At 35.8% G+C, this 23,230-nt stretch overlaps 1 protein-coding gene across 7 annotated transcripts in view; it reads left to right on the forward strand.

Moving 5' to 3' along the window:
• Nucleotides 1-23,230, forward strand: part of tenm3 (teneurin transmembrane protein 3) — a 543,864-nt gene that overhangs the window by 243,754 nt on the left and 276,880 nt on the right. For all 7 annotated transcript variants that reach the window (XM_028461276.1, XM_028461268.1, XM_028461285.1 and 4 more), the window contains 2 exons: nucleotides 1,504-1,582; nucleotides 22,602-22,724. In XM_028461276.1, the coding sequence (XP_028317077.1) occupies nucleotides 22,622-22,724 (103 nt within the window). In that variant the 5' untranslated portion in view covers nucleotides 1,504-1,582; nucleotides 22,602-22,621. The remainder of the gene's footprint in view (nucleotides 1-1,503; nucleotides 1,583-22,601; nucleotides 22,725-23,230) is intronic.

Here is a 23,230-nt window from a genome sequence, read left to right on the forward strand (position 1 = left end):
AACACTAGTTATTCGTTAACAGATCAGACTGATATTTGGTAGCTATAATCTATGGATGTGTACGCATCCACGCTCAGAGCCTGGGGGGCCCAAAAGAAAATAAAAACAAAAGTTGTTTTCTCATTTATTTGTGAGTCAAATATTACGACAGTTGGTGGAACTGAATCATTGGCACATACCAAAATATAAATGGGGCTCATTACCCCGTACGTTACCCCGGGGGGGTTAGTTCTCGTTAGATATGAATGCAGTTTGGTATGAACGAATATGATGACACACTCGTAGACCTTTTTATGAAATGGGGCCCAGGGCCCCACCCCCCATTTCCGGTAATTTCCAAATTTATGGCAACATAGTTGTGTGATATATCATTTCAAAGGTTATTCAATGTAGATTATGATTATACATCGCACAATTTGATTAGGGGCCCAAGGAGCCCACCCTGCTGATTTAAGAAATTTCCAATAAAGTTGTTTTCTCATTTATTTGTGAGTCAAATATTACGACAGTTGGTGGTTCTGAATCATTGACACATACTGTACCAATGATGGAATCCTCAGCTATTCTGCGTGGAGACATTCTGGAGGCTGTAGTTCATCATAACTTGTTTATTACAGCAGTTCACAAAATGAAATCAAGTTTTAAATGACATTTGACCCTCCTGCTTCCCGTAGCAGCTCAGAGGCAAAGGCGGAGTTACGTTTTTAAAGACTTTTAATGCCATAATCTATGATGTTGGACTTTTAATCCTTATGGATCCTTTTATTCTATCCTACCTTTGTCTAACTTAGTGATTTACAACTGACAGCAAGTCTATCCCTCCATGTTAAAGCATATCTCCCATATTAAAGCACATGTATCCAGCGTTGTATCATATAAAACATTATAAATAATAACACTGCTTTATTTGACCAACTGTACATTATCTCCTTTTTTAAGTTACAAGAGGTGCTGAAAATATCACCCTGCATTTTGGATTTATTTTGTCTGGTCCATAATACAGATTTAGAAACTTATGTTACAGAAATGAGAAATAATATTAAAAAATAAAAACTGTTAGATGAGTACATTTGTTTTTATTCTTTATTTGTGAAGCTAAACACTCCCACACACTGTTTCACATCTTTATAATGATTTGTTACATATTTGTTTCTCTTTACTGGGAATTTTTCTCCTTTTTTCATAGCGTTGTGTGAGTGTTTCCTATCGTGGGCCTTATATCGTATTTCATAAGTCGTTTTGTTCATTTTAGAATTAATTTAAAAGCTCTTTGACGAGTCCTGGTCACTATTAAAACTGAATTATATTCATCTAGAATCTATTTTAATATTTTTATTGCAGCAATGCATTCATTTTTATCTTATTTAGAAATACACATTTAATATAAAATGTATTATTTCTCCTTTAGTTATTAGCAGATACCAGTGAGTAAATCATGTTTTTCTCCTGTACATGTGGATGATTAACATGTGATACAATGATGTGTTCTCTCTCCATCTTTAGTTCTGAACTCACAGCAGAACGTCTCACACGTGGGAACCAGACCAGTGTTTCTGAACCACTGAAACCATTCAACAAGTTGGTACGTTCACACGCTCTCTCCATCTGTGCGGTTTCTCGCCGACTCATTGCTTTGCTTCGTCTGTTTGTCTCACAGTGATTTTTATAACAGGTTTTTTTTTTCTTCTCACACTGATGATGAACTCGTTTTTCTTTTTCTTTCCTCTGTCTCTGTGTGTGTGTGTGTGTGTGTGTGTGTGTGTGTGTGTGTGTGTGTGTGTGTGTGTGTGTGTGTGTGTGTGTGTGTGTGGTGTGTGTGTGTGTGTGAATGCTTGGTATGAAAAGTGAGCAGATTGAGGCTCATTTGACGTGATTAGTCTATTCTACTTCACGTAGAGGAAGAGGAGACAGACAAAGACACTCTGCAATTTGAACATGTGCAAAGAACAAGTGATTGTGATCAATAAGGAACGAGTGAGATGAACATAGAAAAGAATGATTTGCACATTTCTGCTCCAGTCGAGTGGAGGAAGTTCAGCAGCTCTTCAGGAAAAGCTGTGTTCCACTGAAGGACTCGGATAAGTGTGGTGTGGGAAGTGTGTGTGTGTGGAAGTGTGTGTGTGTGTGTGTGGAAGTGTGTGTGTGTGGAAGTGTGTGTGTGTGGAAGTGTGTGTGTGTGGAAGTGTGTGTGTGTGGACGTGTGTGTGTGTGGAAGTGTGTGTGTGTGGAAGTGTGTGTGTGTGGAAGTGTGTGTGTGTGTGGAAGTGTGTGTGTGTGTGTGGAAGTGTGTGTGTGTGTGTGTGGAAGTGTGTGTGTGTGTGTGTGTGTGTGTGGAAGTGTGTGTGTGTGGAAGTGTGTGTGTGTGTGGAAGTGTGTGTGTGTGTGTGTGTGGAAGTGTGTGGGTGTGTGGGAAGTGTGTGGTGTGGAAGTGTGTGTGGTGGAAGTGTGTGTGTGTGGACGTGTGTGTGTGTGTGGAAGTGTGTGTGTGTGGAAGTGTGTGTGTGGAAGTGTGCGTGTGTGGAAGTGTGTGTGTGTGTGTGTGGAAGTGTGTGTGTGTGTGTGGAAGTGTGTGTGTGTGTGTGTGGATGTGTGTGTGTGGAAGTGTGTGTGTGTGTGTGTGGAAGTGTGTGTGTGTGGAAGTGTGTGTGTGTGTGTGTGTGTGGAAGTGTGTGTGTGTGGGAGTGTGTGTGTGTGTGTGTGGAAGTGATCGCAGCTAAAGTGTCACTGTTGTTCACTGACACATGTAAGAGTTAAGATTTAAATGAGTCCAAACATCAGGTGAAAAATAAAGGAATTATTTTCATTTTTTGGTAATTAAATAACTTTGATATCAGTGATAAACAACCATCGTTAAAATGTGGATTTCATTTTGGTTTTCAACCATTTCATCCTGTCACCGTCAAAATAAAGGTTCTATATATCTGAATAATATCCACTGTTATCCAGGAAGTTTACTGTTATTATAGTCATCTTATAGATGGAAAAGGTGGTGAAATGAGATTTTAAAAACCACAGAAACTGGTTAAAATTTGCAAATTAGAGTGGACAAAAACAGAGAAAAAGTGTTCAAAGTGTCAATATTGGAATAATTAGTTTAAAGGTCACATATCATAATATTTTTCACCATCATCTCTTGTTCTAAGAACCTCAAAAATATAATAGTTGAGGTTTATTTTCGCCTGTTTTCCAGAGTTTTAGCCTCTGAAAAGTCACTTTCTGACCCAACTCTTACACAAACAGGCTGATTACGTCCTACTTGTGAATATTCATGAGTGGGCGTGGTCTATAGACAGGACACTGACTTCCTTCTCCCTGCACGTGGCGTTAGGGTCAGAGGACGGCCCACCCTCCTCCCACCCACTCTGTAGCTGAGCTCATGCTGCTTATAAACACGAGGACAGAGCGTGGGGGCGGGGCGTTCACCGGGACATACATAGACTGTAGAAAATACATACATAGCACTGTGTGAAGGATGCTGACATGCTCACCTTCGTGGGCGTGTCTGATTACATGTCAATCACGGCAGAGAGCTTCCTGGAGGCGTGGCTTCTCCAGCTCAGTGCTGCGTCAAATTCATCATCAAAGTGGGAACGTGGCATCAAATTGTAGCGATGTGTTTGTGTTCACCCTGTAGTAAGAAAGGAGTAAATCACCCTCTGACTAATGATTGATGGAATCATTGATAAACACTTTGATCATGTGTATGAAGCCATAATAGACCTTTATCATGTTTTAAAGTACAGAAAAGTGAATTTAGTGTAAACATGAGCCCTTTAAAACTGGTAAATAATGGTCATGACAAATGGTTGAATGTGGTTAAATGGCAGAAAATAACCATGAAATATGGTGAAATGTGAAAAGAGGTATAAAGTGACAATAACGGGTCAACATATGTGATATTAGGGTATGTAAAAGTGGTGGAAATGGTTTATAATTATTATAAATACTGTATTAGAACAGAAACCATTTAAAGTTTAATCTGTGTAACATTATTCTATATAGAAATACAGGCGATGCAAAGTTTAGCAACAAAAGGTAATTCTGTGTTCCATTTTTGGACTTTTTAACCTGAGAATCTAAACGTTATTATGAAGGGTCGTATGTGTGTGTGTGTGTGTGTGTGTGTGTGTGTAATAAAGAGGTTTCTCTTTTGTTCCCGTACATTTCAGACTCTGAGTCATTTTCTTTTTTTTTGGCTAGGAATGAAGGTGAGACCGGACCAAATGAATTCTCCTTCATCCAGTTTAAATGGAGTTGGCAAGTGTTACTGAGACACATTTTCCTACGTGTAGAACACAACACAGAGGACGTTGAGATTAGGCCAGAACTCAACATGAACTAAATAATAATTCATGAAGTCAACAGTGAAATTAAGCTGAAGAACAGCCCAGTGTAAAAACAACAGACTTTAGTTACAGATGCTAAACGTTGATTCATTTCACACTCAAATAAATGTTGTCTTTAAACATATGCTAATATCTGCACATAACTGCAATACGTCCAAAGTAATGGCTCATTTGAGTATAAACATAACATTTAAATAAAACTACTACTACTTAGAGGCAGTGCCAAAAGGCTGTTGTTTATTATTAATATTATGATTTTGTTGGTTATCAGTGGACTCTTTAGATGAAGGAGCTGTTGGTTTTATTTATACTACTGACTCACAGCCTTGGAATTAAAACAGCTTAAAATAGAATTTTATTCTCATGCAAAGAAATCCATTTATAGCTTTTAAATGTTTTATACTTTTTTTCATAAATGGGTTTAAAAAACATGAGATTCTTAATACACAAGTAAAACAGGATCCCATCGTAATAACATTACTAATAATATTTGTTTTTTCCCAAATAAAATACTACATAAAAATCTAGTCTAGTGTTGAAACATCAAGAAAACTAACAACCAATTTAAGTCATTTTTGATTATTTTACCTTTTTTCTGCAACAACACATTTTGCTAATTTTAATATATTTTTACATTACTCCCATTTCTGACACTTCTACATCACATCACATGACTTTTCTGCACATTTATTTCCACTTTTAAAGACATATTCAGCACTTATAAACCTATTTCACCATATTTCATGCTTTTTTTGCCAATTTTAACCACATTCATGATTTGTCATTCCCATTATTTGCCAGTTTAACTAATTATTCCTACTTTTTAAATTACATTACTTGAATGTTCATGTCTGTGTTCAACCACCGTCAGCTACAGTGGGGGTCCCCGCTCTCTGGGACATTTATTTTGGGGGTCGGGGACTGAAAAGATTGAGAACCACTGCCATTATGGATTGTTTGTGCTGATGTTGGTGACCATGTGTGGGACGTTGATAAATCTATTGAACACACAGTCAAAGCTGTTAAAGTTGTGTGTTGTGGTGTGTTCAGATGGTAAATGTGTGTTTCAGTGTCAGATCTACGTAATATATCTCTATACACTATATTACAACGTTCTCTGTTGTTGCCTCGCAGTCACTGTGGAAGTTTCTCCTTATTGAAAAGGTTTTTTTCTCGTGTGTGTGTGTGGACATATTCTAAGCAGAATCCCCCAGTCGTCATAAATCAGATCAACAGCTGATCTTTATCAGTTGAATAGAATGTGTAAATTGATGGTGACGTATGTCTCGATGCATCCGTTAATAAACATTTTGCATTTATTTAAAGTAGAATTCACAGCGTCTGGCCTGCGCTTCAGTCCTGTTTTATTAGTGTACGGCTTTATCAGCTTAGATAACAATCTGATTGTGTTACCACCAAGTTCACCCACTGACTCTTGTCTGTCACACTGTAACAGACATAGACAACTGGCAGTCACACAACAGACAAAATGAGTCCAGAATACACAAAACTACACAGAGTGACTCTATAACACACAGAAAACAACAAAAAACAAAGAGAAATACACAAAATTACAATAAAAATGCACATAATAGCTCTAAAACACACACAACATTTAAAAACACACAAAATAACAGAAAAAATACACCAATTAATGTCAACAAATGGACTCTAAAATACACTAAATATCTCCCAAAATCACACAAAATGACTTCAAAAAACACTAAAATTCACTAAATAGCTCAAAAAATTGCATACAACAAACTAAATAACATAAAAACACACCAAATGACAAACCAAAAATAATTAAATGGCTCCAAAAACCACAAAACACACAAAATCAGAGAAAAATACACCAAATAAGAACAAAAATACACAAAATGACCCCAAAATACAAAAAAATACACAAACTGGCTCTAAATGTGACACAAAACACAAAATAACAGAAAAAAATACACAAAATGACTCCAAAATTTGCTTTAAATGGCTCCAGGAATCACAGGAAACAACAACAAAACACATAAAAATACACCAAATGACAACAAAATTACACAAAATAGCTGAAAAAATAACCAAACATCAAGAAAACACATAAAATAACAGAATATAAGCAAAATGACTCCAAAAATCACACAACAACATCAAGAAAACAAACAAGGATAACAGAAAAATACACCTAAAATCACTAAAAATACGCAAAATGACGACAAAAACACACAAACTCTGTTGTTTCATGTGTTTATTTTCAAACTTTATCAGCCTTTTGTGACGACGTTATTGAATAATCAGTGTGAAGGTTTTGTGTGTGATGTACGATCGATATCACACACCAATGGGAATGTGGCGTTGATGTCTCATTTCATCCATGAACTCTGTGTGTGTGTGTGTGTGTGTGTGTGTGTGTGTGTGTGTGTAATATGTCTGTGTGTGTGTGTGTGTGTTATGTGTGTGTGTGTGTGGGTGTTATATGTGTGTGTGTGTGTGTGTGTGTGTGGTGTGTGTCTCATTGTGTGCGTCTGCTCCTGTTACTGACACCGGATGATGGTAATTCTGTGGAGCATCTGTCCCAGTCTTTCAGTTGTGTTACACTTGGTAATCTTCTCACAATAATCCCATTTATGAGCTCGGTGCTTATTTCAGACGATAGTCAGGGACCTGCAGGAGTCAGATGTTCCATAATGGGCTGAGAACCCATCACGGTGTTGAGATTTACTCGTCTTTTCAGCTCCATTCACGGGGCAATGTCAACGAGTTTTCTGATAAATAATCACAACACACACACACAGAGACAGATACGTGTATTAAATCATTAATATTGTTATTAAATCGTACACACAGGGGCGTCAGACTGGGGGGGTAAAGGGTGCTGAGTCCCCAGAGGCTGTTTTTACAAAAATGCATTTTAAACATTTTTAGAATATTTATATTGGAAAGTAAAGGGCCAGGGTGTCCCTATGATTGTAATCCTTCTATATTAACCTTTTATTAACCTTTGTACATTTTGTTGTATCGATATATTTTATTTTTTTATTATTATTATTATTTATAGCTATACCCCCCCGCCCAAAAAAAAAAGGACCAGCCGCCGCTAAAATGTAGCAAAAGTATGTCACAAACACAATATTCAGTATATCACTAAAATATAGTAGAACAGATTTATAAAAGACAAGCAATGGATATGGAGTCATTAGGTTATTGCAGTGTTTTTCAAACCTGGGGTTAGGGCCCCATGTTGGGTCACCTGGAATTAAAATTGGTTTGCCTAAAATGTCTAGTAATTGGTTAAAAAAAGAAAAACATTCGTAGGTAAAACAAATTCAAATTCTTCTTTTTTCAAATACACATCACACACAATGAATATGAAATAACTGTATCCTATATGTTCTCACATATATAAATTATGACGTAACACACGTTGTGCACTAATCCTGGCGACTCTGTGTTTGTAACACACTTTAATAAACATGATATAAAATAATTCTAAAAAAAAAAGATGTCTCTGGACATTTGTGATTTTCAACATGGGGTCACGACCCAAAAAAGGTTGTGAACCTCTGGTTATTGTGAAGAAAAAAGAAAGTTTATATAATAATGATATAATACTAGTATATGTTCATAACTTATAGAGATGGTTGTACCCAGGGCTCATAATGTGGAGCTACGGCCCTGCTCACAGATCAGTAATAAAACCTTTGACTGAATACTTTCATGCACCAGAGGTTGTGACAATCCCTCCTTTGTGTGGTTTACTGACCCCCCCCCCCCCCCCCCCCCCACACCTTTGTGTGCCAACAAAGAAAGAGAAAATGTAGTTTTACCTTTTTTAAAACATTCCTCAGATGTTTAAAGATGTAAAACATGAGTATGGACAGACGTACGGTGAGTGAAAACAGAGGAAACGTTGGAAACGTGTGGAATCAATGTAGTCTTTGTGAAGTCTGAACCTTCTCCTCTTACCGTTAACTCATGTAGCGCTCCGTGTGATGGCACCGTTGCCAGCAGCTGACAGGAAGTAGAACCCTCACGTTCTCTAATGACGTCAACACGTGACGTTCCCAACGTTCTCCTGACTTGAGGAACGTCGCGTGTTTGACGTCACAATCCACCAAGTTATGGTAAAGTTCATGTTCCAGTCTGTAGACCGTAGGTTGGAAACAGGAGACGAACTTCTACTTTAACTCAGAAGTTTGTACGCAGCATAAACATCTGTAGCATTTATTAACACTTCCCTTAAAAAACAATACATATAGATAGATAGATAGATAGATAGATAGATAGATAGATAGATAGATAGATAGATAGATAGATAGATAGATAGATAGATAGATAGATAGATATAGATAGATAGATAGATAGATAGATAGATAGATCGATATAGATAGATGATAGATAGATAGATAGATAGATAGATAGATAGATAAACAGATAGATAGATTAGAGATTAGATAGATAGATAGGTAGATAGATAGATAGATAGATAGATAGGTAGATAGATAGATAGATAGATAGATAGATAGATAGATAGATAGATAGATAGATAGATAGATGATAGCTAGATAGATTAGATAGAAGATAGATTAAACAGATAGATAGATAGATAGATAGATAGCATAGATAGATAGATAGATAGATAGATAGATAGATAGATAGATAGATAGACCACAGTCCCCCTCAATGCAAATCCCATTCATTCAACACAATATATAAATAAATAAATTGGATTTAAAAAAAAGTGCAAAGATTCAATTTTTGGATAATTTTTCAGAATAACAAGTTAGGATGAACTACGGGCCTGCTGGAACGTCTCCACGCCGACGAGCACGTACCACGTTCCCAAGAATTCAGTGAAATCACTTGGTTCCAATGAGTAAAAAATTGGGGGCCCCGGCGACTCCCATGGGACATACAGAGTGATGGGCCCCCATTCATTATATGGTGTGTAGGGATTGTAACGATTCACTCAACTCCCGACACGATTCGATTCATCGATTTATTTTACAAAATGGAACTGTAGACAAATGATGATTGAAAAATATTCCTTCATTTTATTTAGAAAATATTGTACTATTTTCCTTTTTTTCATTGTCAAAAGAATCCCTTGATAAACTATTCAAAACAATGCAATTTAACTAAAAATAAATCCTGAATGAAATAAATAAAGGAATAATACAAATGAAGAAGAAGCTTATTAATTTAAATTCTGGTTCTATAGTAAACAATGCAAAACTGCATAATAGTTCTTTTTCTTTGCAACTGAAAATGTATTTTGTGCCTTAAACAATTGGACTTTAAAAAAAATAAAACAGTCATTGCCCTGTATTTACGTCAGATATTAGTTTGGACCAGCAGAGGGCGCTGGTAACCCAGTGGTCGGTTGGCATGCAGATATTCTGTGCAGTGAAGAAGATGATGCTATGCTAGCAGATTACAGATATTTTTTCGGTTGCTAAAGGGGTAAGGAATCATTTATGAACATGTTTAAGAGTAGAAGGCGGCCAGAAAGAAAGTAGTAGCAGATTCTTGCCTGCCGCCCTCAGCATTTAGACAAGAGAAGGATAAATATATAGCGTCCCTTTGCTGTTTAAAAAAAGTACTGCGATTCAACTTTCAGAGAATCGAATCAACCGTGATGAAAATGAGGGCGTTTTTGAGTCAGTTGCTCGGCTTAAAAACAGTATGTATTAAAGCAGTGTTTCTCAAATGAGGGTACGTGTACTCCTAGGGGTACGCTATGGCACAACAGGGGGAGAAAATTAACAAATGAAAACTTTAAAAATATGGGGTTTTATTATGTTTATTTTTTAGTTAAAAATGATAATCATACTAAATATTAGCAGCAACTCACAAATGACAACAAAAAACACAAAATAAGAGAAAAATATACTGAATAATAGAAAAGAGCAACAAAATACACAAAATGACAAAAAACACACACACACATCAGGAGGGAAATGACCGTAAATGATAAAAACTATAGAAATACATTTATTCAGGAGTCACTAAATACTGTTTCATTCACTTATTTACAAAGTTAGATTCTTTAAAATGTGTGTTATCACTCATTTATTCCATCATTATCACCTATAGATGTCATTTCACTGAGTAAAATGTTGTAGTTGGACATAAGGGGGTACATGGATTCAACAGTTAGAGAAAAGAGAACTAGAACCAAAGCAGTTTAAGAACCACTGTAATAAAGTATTTAAATAGACTAAAATATGAAAACATTACTTCATACCTGATCATATCATGACTCAGCAGGAAATAAAAACAATTTACCTCCAGTGGTTTTATCTTCTCTACACGTTCAGGTTCTACTGAACAATGTGTGTGTGTGTGTGTGTGTGTGTGCGTGCGTGCGTGCGTGCGTGCGTGCGTGTGTGTGTGTGTGTGTGTGTAATCCTGTGTTAAGCCTGTCTGTGTTATTTTGCCCTTGAACCTGACGTTGAACCTTCAACCTCTTCACTAGTTTCTCCACTGGTTGTTTGCTTTTCCTACTCAGTGCAGCTGATGTTACACAGTGAAGACGAACTGATTCATCCTGATTTCATCCTGATTTCATCCTGATTTCATCCTGATTCTTCTTTATAATTAATGAGGACAAAGTCATTCCATGGCGTCGTATTCGGGCCACATTAAAATAAAAAGAAATCTGAACACTACAAGATTGAAGTCCTAATATTTGATAATAAAGTTGTCATTTAATCAGAATAAAGTAATAATTTTAGTAGAATAAAGTCGTAATATTTCACGATCAAATGTAATATTTTGAGAGTAATGTTGTTATTTTATCAGATTAAAGTCGTAGTATTTCACGGTTTGAAGTTGTAATACTTTGAGAATAGTGGTAATTTTATTATATTAAAGTTGTAATATTTTGAGACAAAAGTCGTAATATTTCCATAATCAAAATATTATGACTTTAATATTGTAAAATTACGAGTTTATTAAGATAATTTGACTTTAATCTCATAGAGCCCAGTTTTTCTTTTTTATCTTAATGTGGCCCGAATAGGCCGTTGTAGATTGTTATTATTGTCATTCTGTTTTGTTATTAGGGAGGACGGATACCACAGCGCATATTAAACATCTTCAGATATCCTTAGTCAGGATAAGCATTGATCATTTATCAGATAATTTACTCTTCTGTCTGGATCTGTGCTCGTTCACATGAGGGGGCGGAGCTTGCAATAGACGACCAATCACAGAGCTGGAACAGATATTAATTTATTAAAACACTGTTAGTTTAAGGGTGTCAAACTCATTTAGTTCAGGGACCAAATACAGACCAGTTTGACCTCAAGTGGGGTTAAAAAAAGAGCGTATTTAACATTATTGTGCTCTAGTTTTAAATAGGATCTTCACTTTAAAAAAAAGTTGAGTTCATAACCATTTTTTGTGGAATTTTGTGGAATTATTTGTGAGAAATTGCAAGATTTTTTTTTTGCTAAATGTAGTTTTCTTTCCCTGATATGTGATTTTAAAAAAATAATTCATGTGTTCATGTGATTTAAGCATGGGAAAAGCCTCTACAAATATTGTGGAGTTTCATTGAATTTGTGAATTTGAGATATCTACAACTAAGTTATTTGGTAATTTACACAATAATTCATGTTTACTGTCTTCTGTGGCCCAAATTAGATGCTCTAATGGGCCGGATTTGGCCCCTGGGCCTTAAGTTTGACACGTGTTAGTGAATCTTTAATTACTGCATTTACAACTGAATTAGGTTAGATCAATTTATAAATTCATCTAATATAATTCATCTAAGTCAACATGAATTAGATTTTTTTTTAAGGCGCATTTTTTGAAATGTAAAGTCAACTTTACAGCGTTTTTTAGGAGTTTTTTCCTGTCATGTTACTTATTAAATGGATCCTACAGTTCCAACTCTGAGGTTTGGTAATAGACAATGAAGCAGAGAAGAAGAGCTCTCCTAAGGGAACTTTGCTCTCCCTTAAACAGTGTGCTGACACGCTCTGATGGCTTAAGTTAGAGAGTAAATCACAGACTGTTGAAGTTAAAGTAGCAAATAATCCAACAGGTTAATACTGTTAATTTTCTACGTGTTTGCACAGATGTAGACATTTAATGTGTAAATCTTCAGGTCTGGAGGCAGGTTGTCCTGTATTAGCATCATCGCTAAGCTAACTGCTGCTAGTCGCTAAGCTAACTGCTGCTGCTAATCTTCTCCGTGATTTCCGCAGAAACAACCGTTACCTCAGGCTCAGCTTCACTCATTGCCTTAAAAAAGCTGTTTTTTAGCCATTTCTACCGTCTTCAGACAGAGCTGACAGAGAAACTGTTTTTGCAAAATCACTGACGTTGCGTGGGGGCGTGGCTTGACTTTTCTCTCTTCCTCATTCGTGCTGTGTCTACATTCAATTTTGTGTTAAAATGAAATTTACAGTGATTTCAACTAAAAAAAAGACACAGCTGTCCAAATATAATACTTCAAAATTAATTAAACACCTAAAAGTGAAAAACGGGTGGGATTATTTTTTTTAATGAGGTGCTGGATCCAATCAAATAAATGCCGGTAAAAATGTGGGAGGGTACCGCATCCTGCTCCGGTAAGATCCGGCCCAACTTAAGCTCTGGATGTAGAAGAAGAACTCGTGATAAACTAAAACTTTAAGCGTGTGAATCCCAAAACTAAAGCTCCTGCTTTTTCCTCTTTCTAACTTTTTATAAAAAGTGAAGAGGAAACCTACACTGGGTTTTTAATCCCAATTAGCTTTTCTTCATTGTTCACTGAAGCATAGTGTTTTTAATTAAAGCTTTAATTATTGATGTGGTCTGATCGACTTCTCCTCATTTATTTCTGAGCCAAAACAACAGCAAATCTGATCACGGCTTGAACTCATTTTACTCATCCTTCTCCTCATCTTCCTCATCTTCTTCCTCTTCCTCTTCCTCGCCTGCTCCTCTCTCTAGGTCCAGTTCACCATTTATCGAATTCCATTACAGGAACATAAACTACAAACTATTTATATCGCTTTATTTCTCTAATAACGTGTATTGTTTATTGACGTTTATTCACTTGTTGTACGTGTTTTTGTTGTTTTCGATCAGTGCGTAACTTCAGATATTTTTACAAGACAACAAAAATGAAATTATAGTCACTATTTACTGATCAGTTGTAGCTCATGGAAAGGAAAGAGGAATACATAGCTTTTGTTTTGCATATTCGCTAGATATTTAGTTTCCACCATGATTTAAGATTTAACATTTAGACTTAACATCATATTTAACATTTAAGATTTACATTTAATATTTAGATTTAGATTTAACATTAATTATTTATGTTTAGATTTCATATATAACATTCAGATTTAGATTTAACATTTAACCTTTAGATTTAATATGTAGGATTTACATTTAGATTTAGTGTTTAGATTTAACATGCATATTTAAATGCATGTTTAGATTCAGATTTAACATTTAACATTGAGATTTAGATTTAATATTCACTGTTTACAATTTAACATTTAGACTTAGATGTAATATATAGATTTAACATTGACATTATATTTTCACGAGAGAAAAAAAATCTGTAAGTCTAGTCAAAAGTAACATTAAAAAAAATTGCATACATTTTTTAAACGTGGTTTGTTGCTAAAAGTTGCAAAAAGTTACTGTTTATTTTATCATGAGCAACTTTGCAATCAATGCCCTATATTTAAACCCTTACAAACACATTCCTACTGCTTTACATAACTTTCTAAAATATATTGTGACTTTTTCTTTTTGAAAATAAATAGTGTGTCACTCATTTTTATGTCTTTATCAACGTTATGTTTGTTTTACTTTTAATCTTCTTGCCATAAACATAAATTGATCCCTGAGGCTGTATTTGCTGGTCTGCAGTGAGAAGTATTTTTGTATTTAACAAATAATGGATGTGTATGGTCATAATAACCTGCTTTGTTTATCAGTCGTATGGCCTTTTTTCTTCAGTGAAACAATATAATTATCAATAGCCCTAGAGTTCTACACAGTACGTCATATATTTGGGACTAATTCAGAGTTAATTGTTACTCCTAAGAACTTGGTATTAAAAAACACGCTCAATTTGAATTCCATTTATTTCAAGTTTTCTTTCTTCAAAAACCTATTTGTTGGTTTAGTTTTACTGATTATTCTTGTGTTTTTCTTAAGCACTGTAATTTATTTTTCTATTTTTTATACAGTATGGGATCCATTGAATTAGTTTGTTCATTCATTTAAATAATTTTTGGTGTATATTTTTTTATCTCACCTGATCATTGTTCTGCCCTGTGATTGGCTGAGAGCAGAAAGGAGGTGAAGATGATGATTTAACGTAAGTTGACTCTCTATGAAACTGTGAGACGTCCCAGCTCAGCAGGACATGAACAAACAGAGTCTCCATGACTTTTAGAGGAAGATCTACATCTGTAACAGATGTTCACGAGATGGGATATCGTTTCACTGCAGGAGTTTAATGATCGTCACTGGAGACGAGACGGCAGATGTATTAAAACACAGCGCTGCCTTTATCTCAGATGAACTCAAGTGACTGGGATGTTTGCAGTGGCAGATGTAGAAGAAATGTGTTCACTGCACAGGTCCACGAAGTAATGACTGAGTTTCCTTTGATAACAATCGTTCAAACAAAGGCTAGAAACTATAAGAACGTCCAGTAAACAGTGTTCTGTTGGAAAAACTCGTCCATCACTGTTTTTATTACAGTTTTTCCACAAAATAAAAGTGACATTTCTAATATTTTGACACGTTCTGAATGCGTTTCCATTGAAGGTTATTATGGAGCTTGTATAGAGCTTTTCATACGCATGGTAATGATGATTAAAAAGTGCAACAGAAAATATGTAACAGTTTAAACATGAATAAAGAACATTAACATTTGCAGTAAAAAATGTTTAGATCAGCAGTAAAACTTTTAAAATCAGCAGTAAAAACGTTAAACAAGAAATGTATTAAATAGTGCAACTGAAAACATTTCACAGTTTAAAAATCAGTAAGAACATTAACATTTGCTGTAAAAAACATTAAATCAACAATGATATGATCTCAGTCATACACAGCAGAGAAAAAGGACTTAAAAATGTGATGCAGTTTGTTACATTTCTTTGCAGCATAACAACTAAAAGGTTTGCTGTGAACTCTGGGCTCCACTATCTGACCTGTGGTGGGTTAGCTGGGTTAGCATAACCCTAACCGCTACTGCCTTCACTTCCTGGCTAAATTTGAGTTGAACAATTGTTTCACCGTCGCACACGTGGGCGTTTTTTTAACATGAAAAATTGCTTGTGTGGGCGTGGTTTGTAGTAGGGGGTGGGTTATAGGGGCATTGCTTGTACAGTTCCGTGGCTGCAGCTGGGTATACAGTACTTGAGCCAAACTTTACTAATGACCTCTGACCTCTTAGTTCTGAACCAGCTGTAGATGTTTGATGAAGACCATTACAATAGTCCAGTCTGCTGGAGATAAAAGCATGGACCAGTTTCTCCTGATCCTTGTGAGTCATTAAACCTTTCACTCTGGAGATGTTCTTTAGGTGGTAGAAGATGTTTTTGTGATTTATGAGACTTCTCTACAGGAAGATGGACACTCCAAACCTCCTTAGAACACTCTGCATTCCTTTGTTGTTTTACGTCTAATGTGGCACTAATCATTATCTCTATAATAAATCAAGGACGTTCTGCGTGCGTGCATGTGTGTGTGCGTTTGTGGAGCGTATGTGTCCCTGACGCTGTGTCTGTTCCACCTGAAACTTCTTTGACTGCTTGCAAAACCTATTTTCATTTTATTTTGACATTACGGCTCCCAATTTTGATAGTTCGTTTTTTTTTTTTCTCTTAGATCTCACGCATTAGGCATGAGAGTATGTGCACACGCGCCACTGATGCACGTGTGTGTGTGTGTGTGTGTGTGTGACGTGCTCTACTTTAACAGACTAATGTGTTTTCCTGAAGGTGAAATAGAAACATTTGAGCTGTGGATTGTAACAGTCACTGTTAGATGATATAAACCTGAGGAACATTAAATAAATCACCTTATGTTGCACTTCTACTTCCTGTCTCTCTGTCATCTACATGAACTTAAGACACGGAACAAATTTACTGCAAAAACATTGTGAGCTAATGGTGGTTTAACGTCCTTATTTATGATGATGAGTGAGAATAAATGGGAGAGTAAGAGATGAGACATGAATAAAAGATCAAATATAAATGAAGTGTCACTCATGTATTCTGTGGAGCCCTTCAAGCCTCGCACTTCACTTAACGTAGAAATCACAGAACGAGGAAGAAAAGAAGGTACGTCCTCATGATTTAGATATAGATATAAACATATGGATATGTTAGAATTATTAACAGTAAATGATCTTTTTGTTGTTCATCAGATCACTGTTTAATCCTGTGATGTCAACATGCTGGAACTGATTCTAGTTCAGTGGTTCTCAACCTTTGGGTCGTGAGACACTAGGCAAGGCAAGGCAAGGCAAATTTATTTATATAGCGCATTTCATACTCAAGGCAACTCAATGTGCTTTACATGATAAAACATTCAATTGTTTAAAATCAATAAGAACATTTAAATCAATAAGAACAATTAAAATGATTAGTAAAATCAATTAAAATCATCAGTAAAATCATCATTACATCAACAACATGACAAAAAATCTCTCTCTCAATCATATGCAGTAGAGAAAAAAAGTTCCTTTAACTTTGATTTAAAAATGTTCACATGTGATGCTGACTTCAGCTCCGCTGGCAGTTTGTTCCACTTCTTTGCAGCATAACAACTAAAAGCAGCATCACCATGTTTACTGTGAGCTCTGGGCTCCACTATCTGATCTGTGTCCATAGATCTCAGAGACCTGCTGGGTTCATACCTGACTAACATGTCACTGATGTATTCTGGACCAAACCCATTCACAGATTTATAACCAGCAGCAGAACTTCACAGTCTCCTCTGAGGCTGACTGGGAGCCAGTGTAAAGACTTTAAAACTGGAGTAATGTGTTCTGACCTCTTTGTTCTGGTTAAGACCCGAGCTGCAGCGTTCTGAACCAGCTGTAGCTGTTTGATGCTCTTTTGGGGGATTCCTGTCAGAAGACCATTACAATAGTCCAGTCTGCTGGAGATAAAAGCATGGACCAGTTTCTCCTGATCTTTCTGAGCCATTAAACCTTTCACTCTGGAGATGTTCTTTAGGTGGTAGAAGATGTTTTTGTGATAGATTTGATCTGACTGCTGAATGTAAGATCTGAGTCAATCAGAACACCAAGGTTTTTGACTTGGTAGGGGGTCACCAGATGCCTTCAACTTCACCAAACTCACCATATTTTAACCTATTTTTATCACTTTTTCTCACCATATTTTTGCTCTTTTTAATGTATTTTTAACCATAATCACCATTTATCACCCATTATTTGCCAGTTTAAACTAATTGTTCCAATATTGACACTTTGAACACTTTTTACTACTTTTTCTGTCTGTTTTTGTCCACTCTATATTACAACTTTTTGACCAATTTCTGTGGGTTTTTGTGTGTTTTAGGAGCAGATTTGCGTTTTTCTTTGTTTTCCCTGTTTTATATTTTGTTGTTTTTTTTTTTTTTTTTTGTGTCGTTTGCATGTTTTTTAAAATCCTTAAGGCCTCTATTCTCCCATGTGTGTAAGTCCAAAAAGCCACGCAGCGGCGCTGTTTCTGGCTGTGTGCTATTCTCAGCCACTGCACACCTTATTTATTTTTTATTATTCAGTTATTTCCGACATGGTTACATTCACTTTTTTTTATTTTTTTTTTTTTTTTTGTACATGCTGAAAAAGGAGACGAGAGAAGCCAGTTTGCTTATCTGGGTCCCGTCCCCTGTTTTTACCATCACAAATTTACATGGGTTTACATGTCTCTCTGGTCAAACATTCTTGAGTTGTTCTGAACAGTCCTTTCTTGTATATTCTCATCTGTAGTCAGTGTTGTCTTGTTTTTTATTCCTCCTCCTCTCTATATCGTTGTTTGTGTTGGCCTTGTTCCCTGCCAGACGTTGTTAGCATTCCTCCAGTTCAAGAACAGTTCCTCTTTCGAAGGTGTTGGAAGGTTTTTCCCTTTTCATCCATAATGTCACCACTCCGGGAATGTCTCTTTTGGACACACAAGTTTGCAGCTTGTTTGTCTCTACATTCAAGGTTAATCCAGCTGTTGTTAGTTCTATTGGCAGTGTTGTATTTTCCACTGTTAGATTTAACTTGTATAAACACATTATTATATCTTAGTTCATAAGCAAGGTAGTAATTTCATTGTACAGGAAAACGTGTTTCTAAATGCACATATGACAATAAACACTTTGAATTTAAATTTAATGTAATCCTTAATCACCCCCACCACCTAGAAATTGAAATGAATAAATGACAGACCTTTTTTCCTCTTGGTTTCCCACATTGAATTCATCTCCGTAAAATAATCCACGTCTGAGTTTTTGTTTCCAGTTGTTTATATAGATCTGGTCCATTATCCATGATTACAATCAGTAATGTTGTTTGTTTAGGTGGATCCTTCGTATTTTCCCAAGTCTTCCATCGTTTTGATGAGGATTGGTTTTCCGTTCTCTTCTCCCAGTGGTGTGATGTAAATCCTGCAGTTTCTTGTTCTTCATCCCAGTTACACACTCTGTGTGGAGCAGCCCTGAAATGTGGGTGTTTCCATTCAAATCTGGCTTTACGCGCATTCTCCGGTGTGCGTAAGTCCTTTTCCTCTTACGTTCTTCTAACCTGGAATAAGTGCAGCGCCCCCATAAGGTGAAACATTATATTGCACTAGAAATATGGACTTAGTTACATTTGTCGTGCAGCAGCAGCTGTGATCACTCAGCTGCTGCTGCACGATGAATTAAAACTCTGACAGACACTGACTTCTGTCCACGTTGGTCACAGTAACTATTTTCATACTATGTCCAACGTAAAGTCACAGTTTGATCCACTACTGAGTGAAACATGCTGTCATATGCAGATGATGATGGAACACAAACTGTTCCCACACATATTTTAATGAGGCTCAGCTCAGGTGACTTTAAACTATTTATATTTAAAACTGTGTATTATAGAAGTTAATAATTCTGTTTCACTGTAAACATCCCTCTGTATTAAAGCAGGACGCTCTGTGGACACGTTATTACATCATATCTACATCATCTAACTCTGTCACGCTTTACAGTGATGATGATGATGATGATGATGATGATGATGATGATGATGATGATGATGATGATGATCAAGGAAAGAGATTTTAACTGTAACTCAGTCACACTGCAACATTGTTTATCAATGCAGACTTTTCAAATTAAAAGTGAACTTTATCATTTTCACGGATTTCAAAGACATTTACAAGCGTTGGGAAAACTCCAGGTTTCGTCATTTCTAGACAGCCCAAAAAATGACATCACCACCTCCTTTCCTTCAGCCCGCCTTCATTCACACATACGCGCTTTTTAAGATCGTAGAATACGCGTAGGAGAGAAGTGCGTAACTTCAGTCCAGATGGGAGAATAGATCCCATAGTGCGGTGCTGCTTTCACTCACAACTTTAGCCGTTTCCTGTATCACAATAATCCTATAATTCATAGTATGATAAGAACTGTAAAACAAAGCATTAATCATTTCAAACTTAAACCATTATCACTGTATTTACACATTTTATCTCATCTTCTTTCCACCCGTTTTTGTGTCGATGGTGCTTTTAATTCGTGGAGATAATCTGGATTATAAGATTTATATTTAAATGACACCTTTATGACATTTCAACAACTGCTTTACCAAACAGTCATTTCTTCAGATACACATTTATGTCCGTTCCTATTTGCCACAAATACCAGAGGGACTAAACCTGATCTCCTGGATCAATGTTTGAGTGAACGCCTCGAACCACAACAGAGGATCACTCCATGGTACCCCTTTACATGATGATTGTCTGACAACAAGCTTTACACAAAATAAAGACCACCTCCATAAATGCACGTCTTTGCCTAATACAATACAAAATTATACCTAGATTACATTACTCAAGAGAGAAAATCAATCAAATGTATCCTGATAGTTCAACCATGTGTGAGAAGTGTACGGTTAGAACGAGGTGCGTTGCTGCACAGTTACACACTTTGTCCTAATCTTCAAGGTTTATGGAATAACATTATTGAATATTTATCTAATGTACTGAAGGTGAAAATAACTTTAAACTCACTCCTCATAGTTTTTAGAATATTTGAAAAGACAAACTCTTGCAGCACGTAGCCTCATATCATCTGCACTAATTACCGAAAACTAACTTATTCTTCATCTATGGAAAGGAAAAGACACCCCTTCTTTAAAAATGTGGGTCACAGAACTCATGGCCACACTTCATTTAGAGAAAATAAGGCAAGACATAAATGGCAAAATGATCGAAATTGAAAAAATCTGGCAACCCTTGATATCCTTTCTTAAGGTGGGTTCACACCAAACGTGACCACAGCGCTGCAGTAGCCTCCATCACCCCTGATGTGTCGCTTACACATAATGTGTGTGTGTGTGTGTGTGTGTGTGTGTGTGTGTGTGTGTGTTGAGCCAGTGACAGGGTAAAGAGAAAGAGAGAGAGGGTTCATCACTTCTTTTCCTTCTTGTTCCACTTTTACAGTTTAAATGATCAACTTACGTAGATATTAAAGGATGAGTTCACTCAGAATGTGTTATGATCAGTTGTTACTGTGGTTTTCCAGACGTTAACCACTTTAATTTTGCCCTGATGAATTCAGAAATGTGTACAGCGTCCGCTGCAGCCGTGTGCTCTGAAGGGAGGGAACAGGGAGGGGCTACAGCCTCTGCTCTACACACAGTGAAGGACGAGGGATTTGTTGCTTTAAGTCTCTTAAAAAGTTCACATTTTTCAACTTTGAGCGACGATTACAACTACACACGTCACGTCGCTTTAGGGGCGACAACTTGAGGTAGCGTTGGGTGTGAAAGCACCTTAAGACATACTGTAGCTGATATGTACAGTCTATGGGAGGGCGTGGCTGGGGTACAGGAGGGGTGGGCATTTATTCTTACTGTTTAGTTTATTATTTTGCAACAAGGACACAAGTATTTCCAGTGAAAGCTAAAGTTCATGTCATTTTGTGTTTGTTTTTACTGTATGTGTAAAAAAAAAAAAAAAAAGAGAATTATGTCTTGAATGGCTTATAGCCTGTTATAATAAATATATTTACAACAACATGTTCCATCAGCAGAGAGCAACACACACACACACACACGGTGACAGATGTGAGGATTAATGTTCAGGTGCTGCCAGTCTTTACGTCAGATTCTCAGCTTAAATCAAACTCCCAAACGTCCTGTTTGTACGTTAACGTGACATTTAAACGTCTTCTGTACGTTAGTGATCAGCTGTTTCACACAGATGTCACATCACTGCTGGGATTTTACAACTATTTACCCCCGATTAGCTCCAAAATCATATATAGATCATTAAACAAATAATAAAAATACAACTATTTAAAAATATATAATTAAATAAATACATAGTAAAAAATACTAATATTTAAGAATGTATACATTTATGTATATTATTACATAAATAAATAATACAAAATATTGACTATTGACCAAATATGTAATAATAAAAAAATAATAAATTTCATGAAAAAACTTCTACCATATTACAGTATACAACAGGTTTTTTTAAACAATAATAAATGTAATAAAAATACTAATAATAATATTAATAATAATAAACTATTATGTATATAAAATGTATATAATAATAATCATAATACAACTGTTTTGAAAATAACAAAATATAATAAATGTAATTAAAATAAGTAAGTATTATAATTATTAAAATAACTATTTCTAATAATATTAAAATTATTAAAAAATATATAATAATAATAATAATAATAATAATAATAATAATAAGTAAGTTGACTTATACATCCATGAATTGTGTTCTTTTTGTGTGTGTGCGTGTGTGTGTGGGTGCGTGCGCGTGTGTGTGTGAACCAGTTATTTTTATTAAACGTCTAAATGTACAGTGTGTGTGAACAACACTGTGACTATAGCATCATTTATGATTCATATGTGTTTAGAAAATGCACAACTTTAGCACAATCTCTCTTTTGTCCTTTTCTTTTCCTGTAGTTTTTTTTACTAACTGTTGCTTTCTTTCTCAGTGACTTTTCCCGCTCAGCCCTCTGCATTCACACTGTTCTTCTATGTTCTCCGTGTCTTTGTGTCCACAGCTGTACAGCAGTATGACTGTATGTTTGCCAGAAGCATAAGCAGAAACATTATGGAAGTGAAAGAGCGGCGTCCCTACTGTTCTCTCACCAAGAGCCGGAAGGACAAGGAAGGAGCGTTTATTGGTGAGACGTCTTTTATTCTAACACATGTGACACTCAGTGAGTCAGTCCTTATTTACACTGTGGTCCAAAACCTGATTTTAATATTTAATGGAGACATGGGCAACTAGCGCCCCCTCAGTCCAATCAGATGTGACAAAATAACTCCAAAATGACAGAGAAACACACAAAACAACAGCATAAATACACAAAATTACTCAATACATTTGCAGTAACAATAAAATAACAAGATAATCACACAAAAAGGACAACAAGAAATACAGAAATCTATTTACACAGAAAACTACAACAAATATACACAAAATTACAGACAAATATATAAATGATGACAACAAGACTCAAAAAGCATAAAAAACTACTACAAATATACACAAAATAGCAGAAAAATTCACAAATCATGATAAAAATGACTTAAAAAAGCACAGAATGACGTCAAAAATGCTGAAATATACTCCAAAAACACAAAAGACAATTTCAAATAGCACGAAAAACACAGTGAAACTCACAAA

Source organism: Gouania willdenowi, chromosome 1, assembly GCF_900634775.1.
Source record: "Gouania willdenowi chromosome 1, fGouWil2.1, whole genome shotgun sequence".
Lineage (NCBI taxonomy): Eukaryota > Metazoa > Chordata > Actinopteri > Blenniiformes > Gobiesocidae > Gouania > Gouania willdenowi.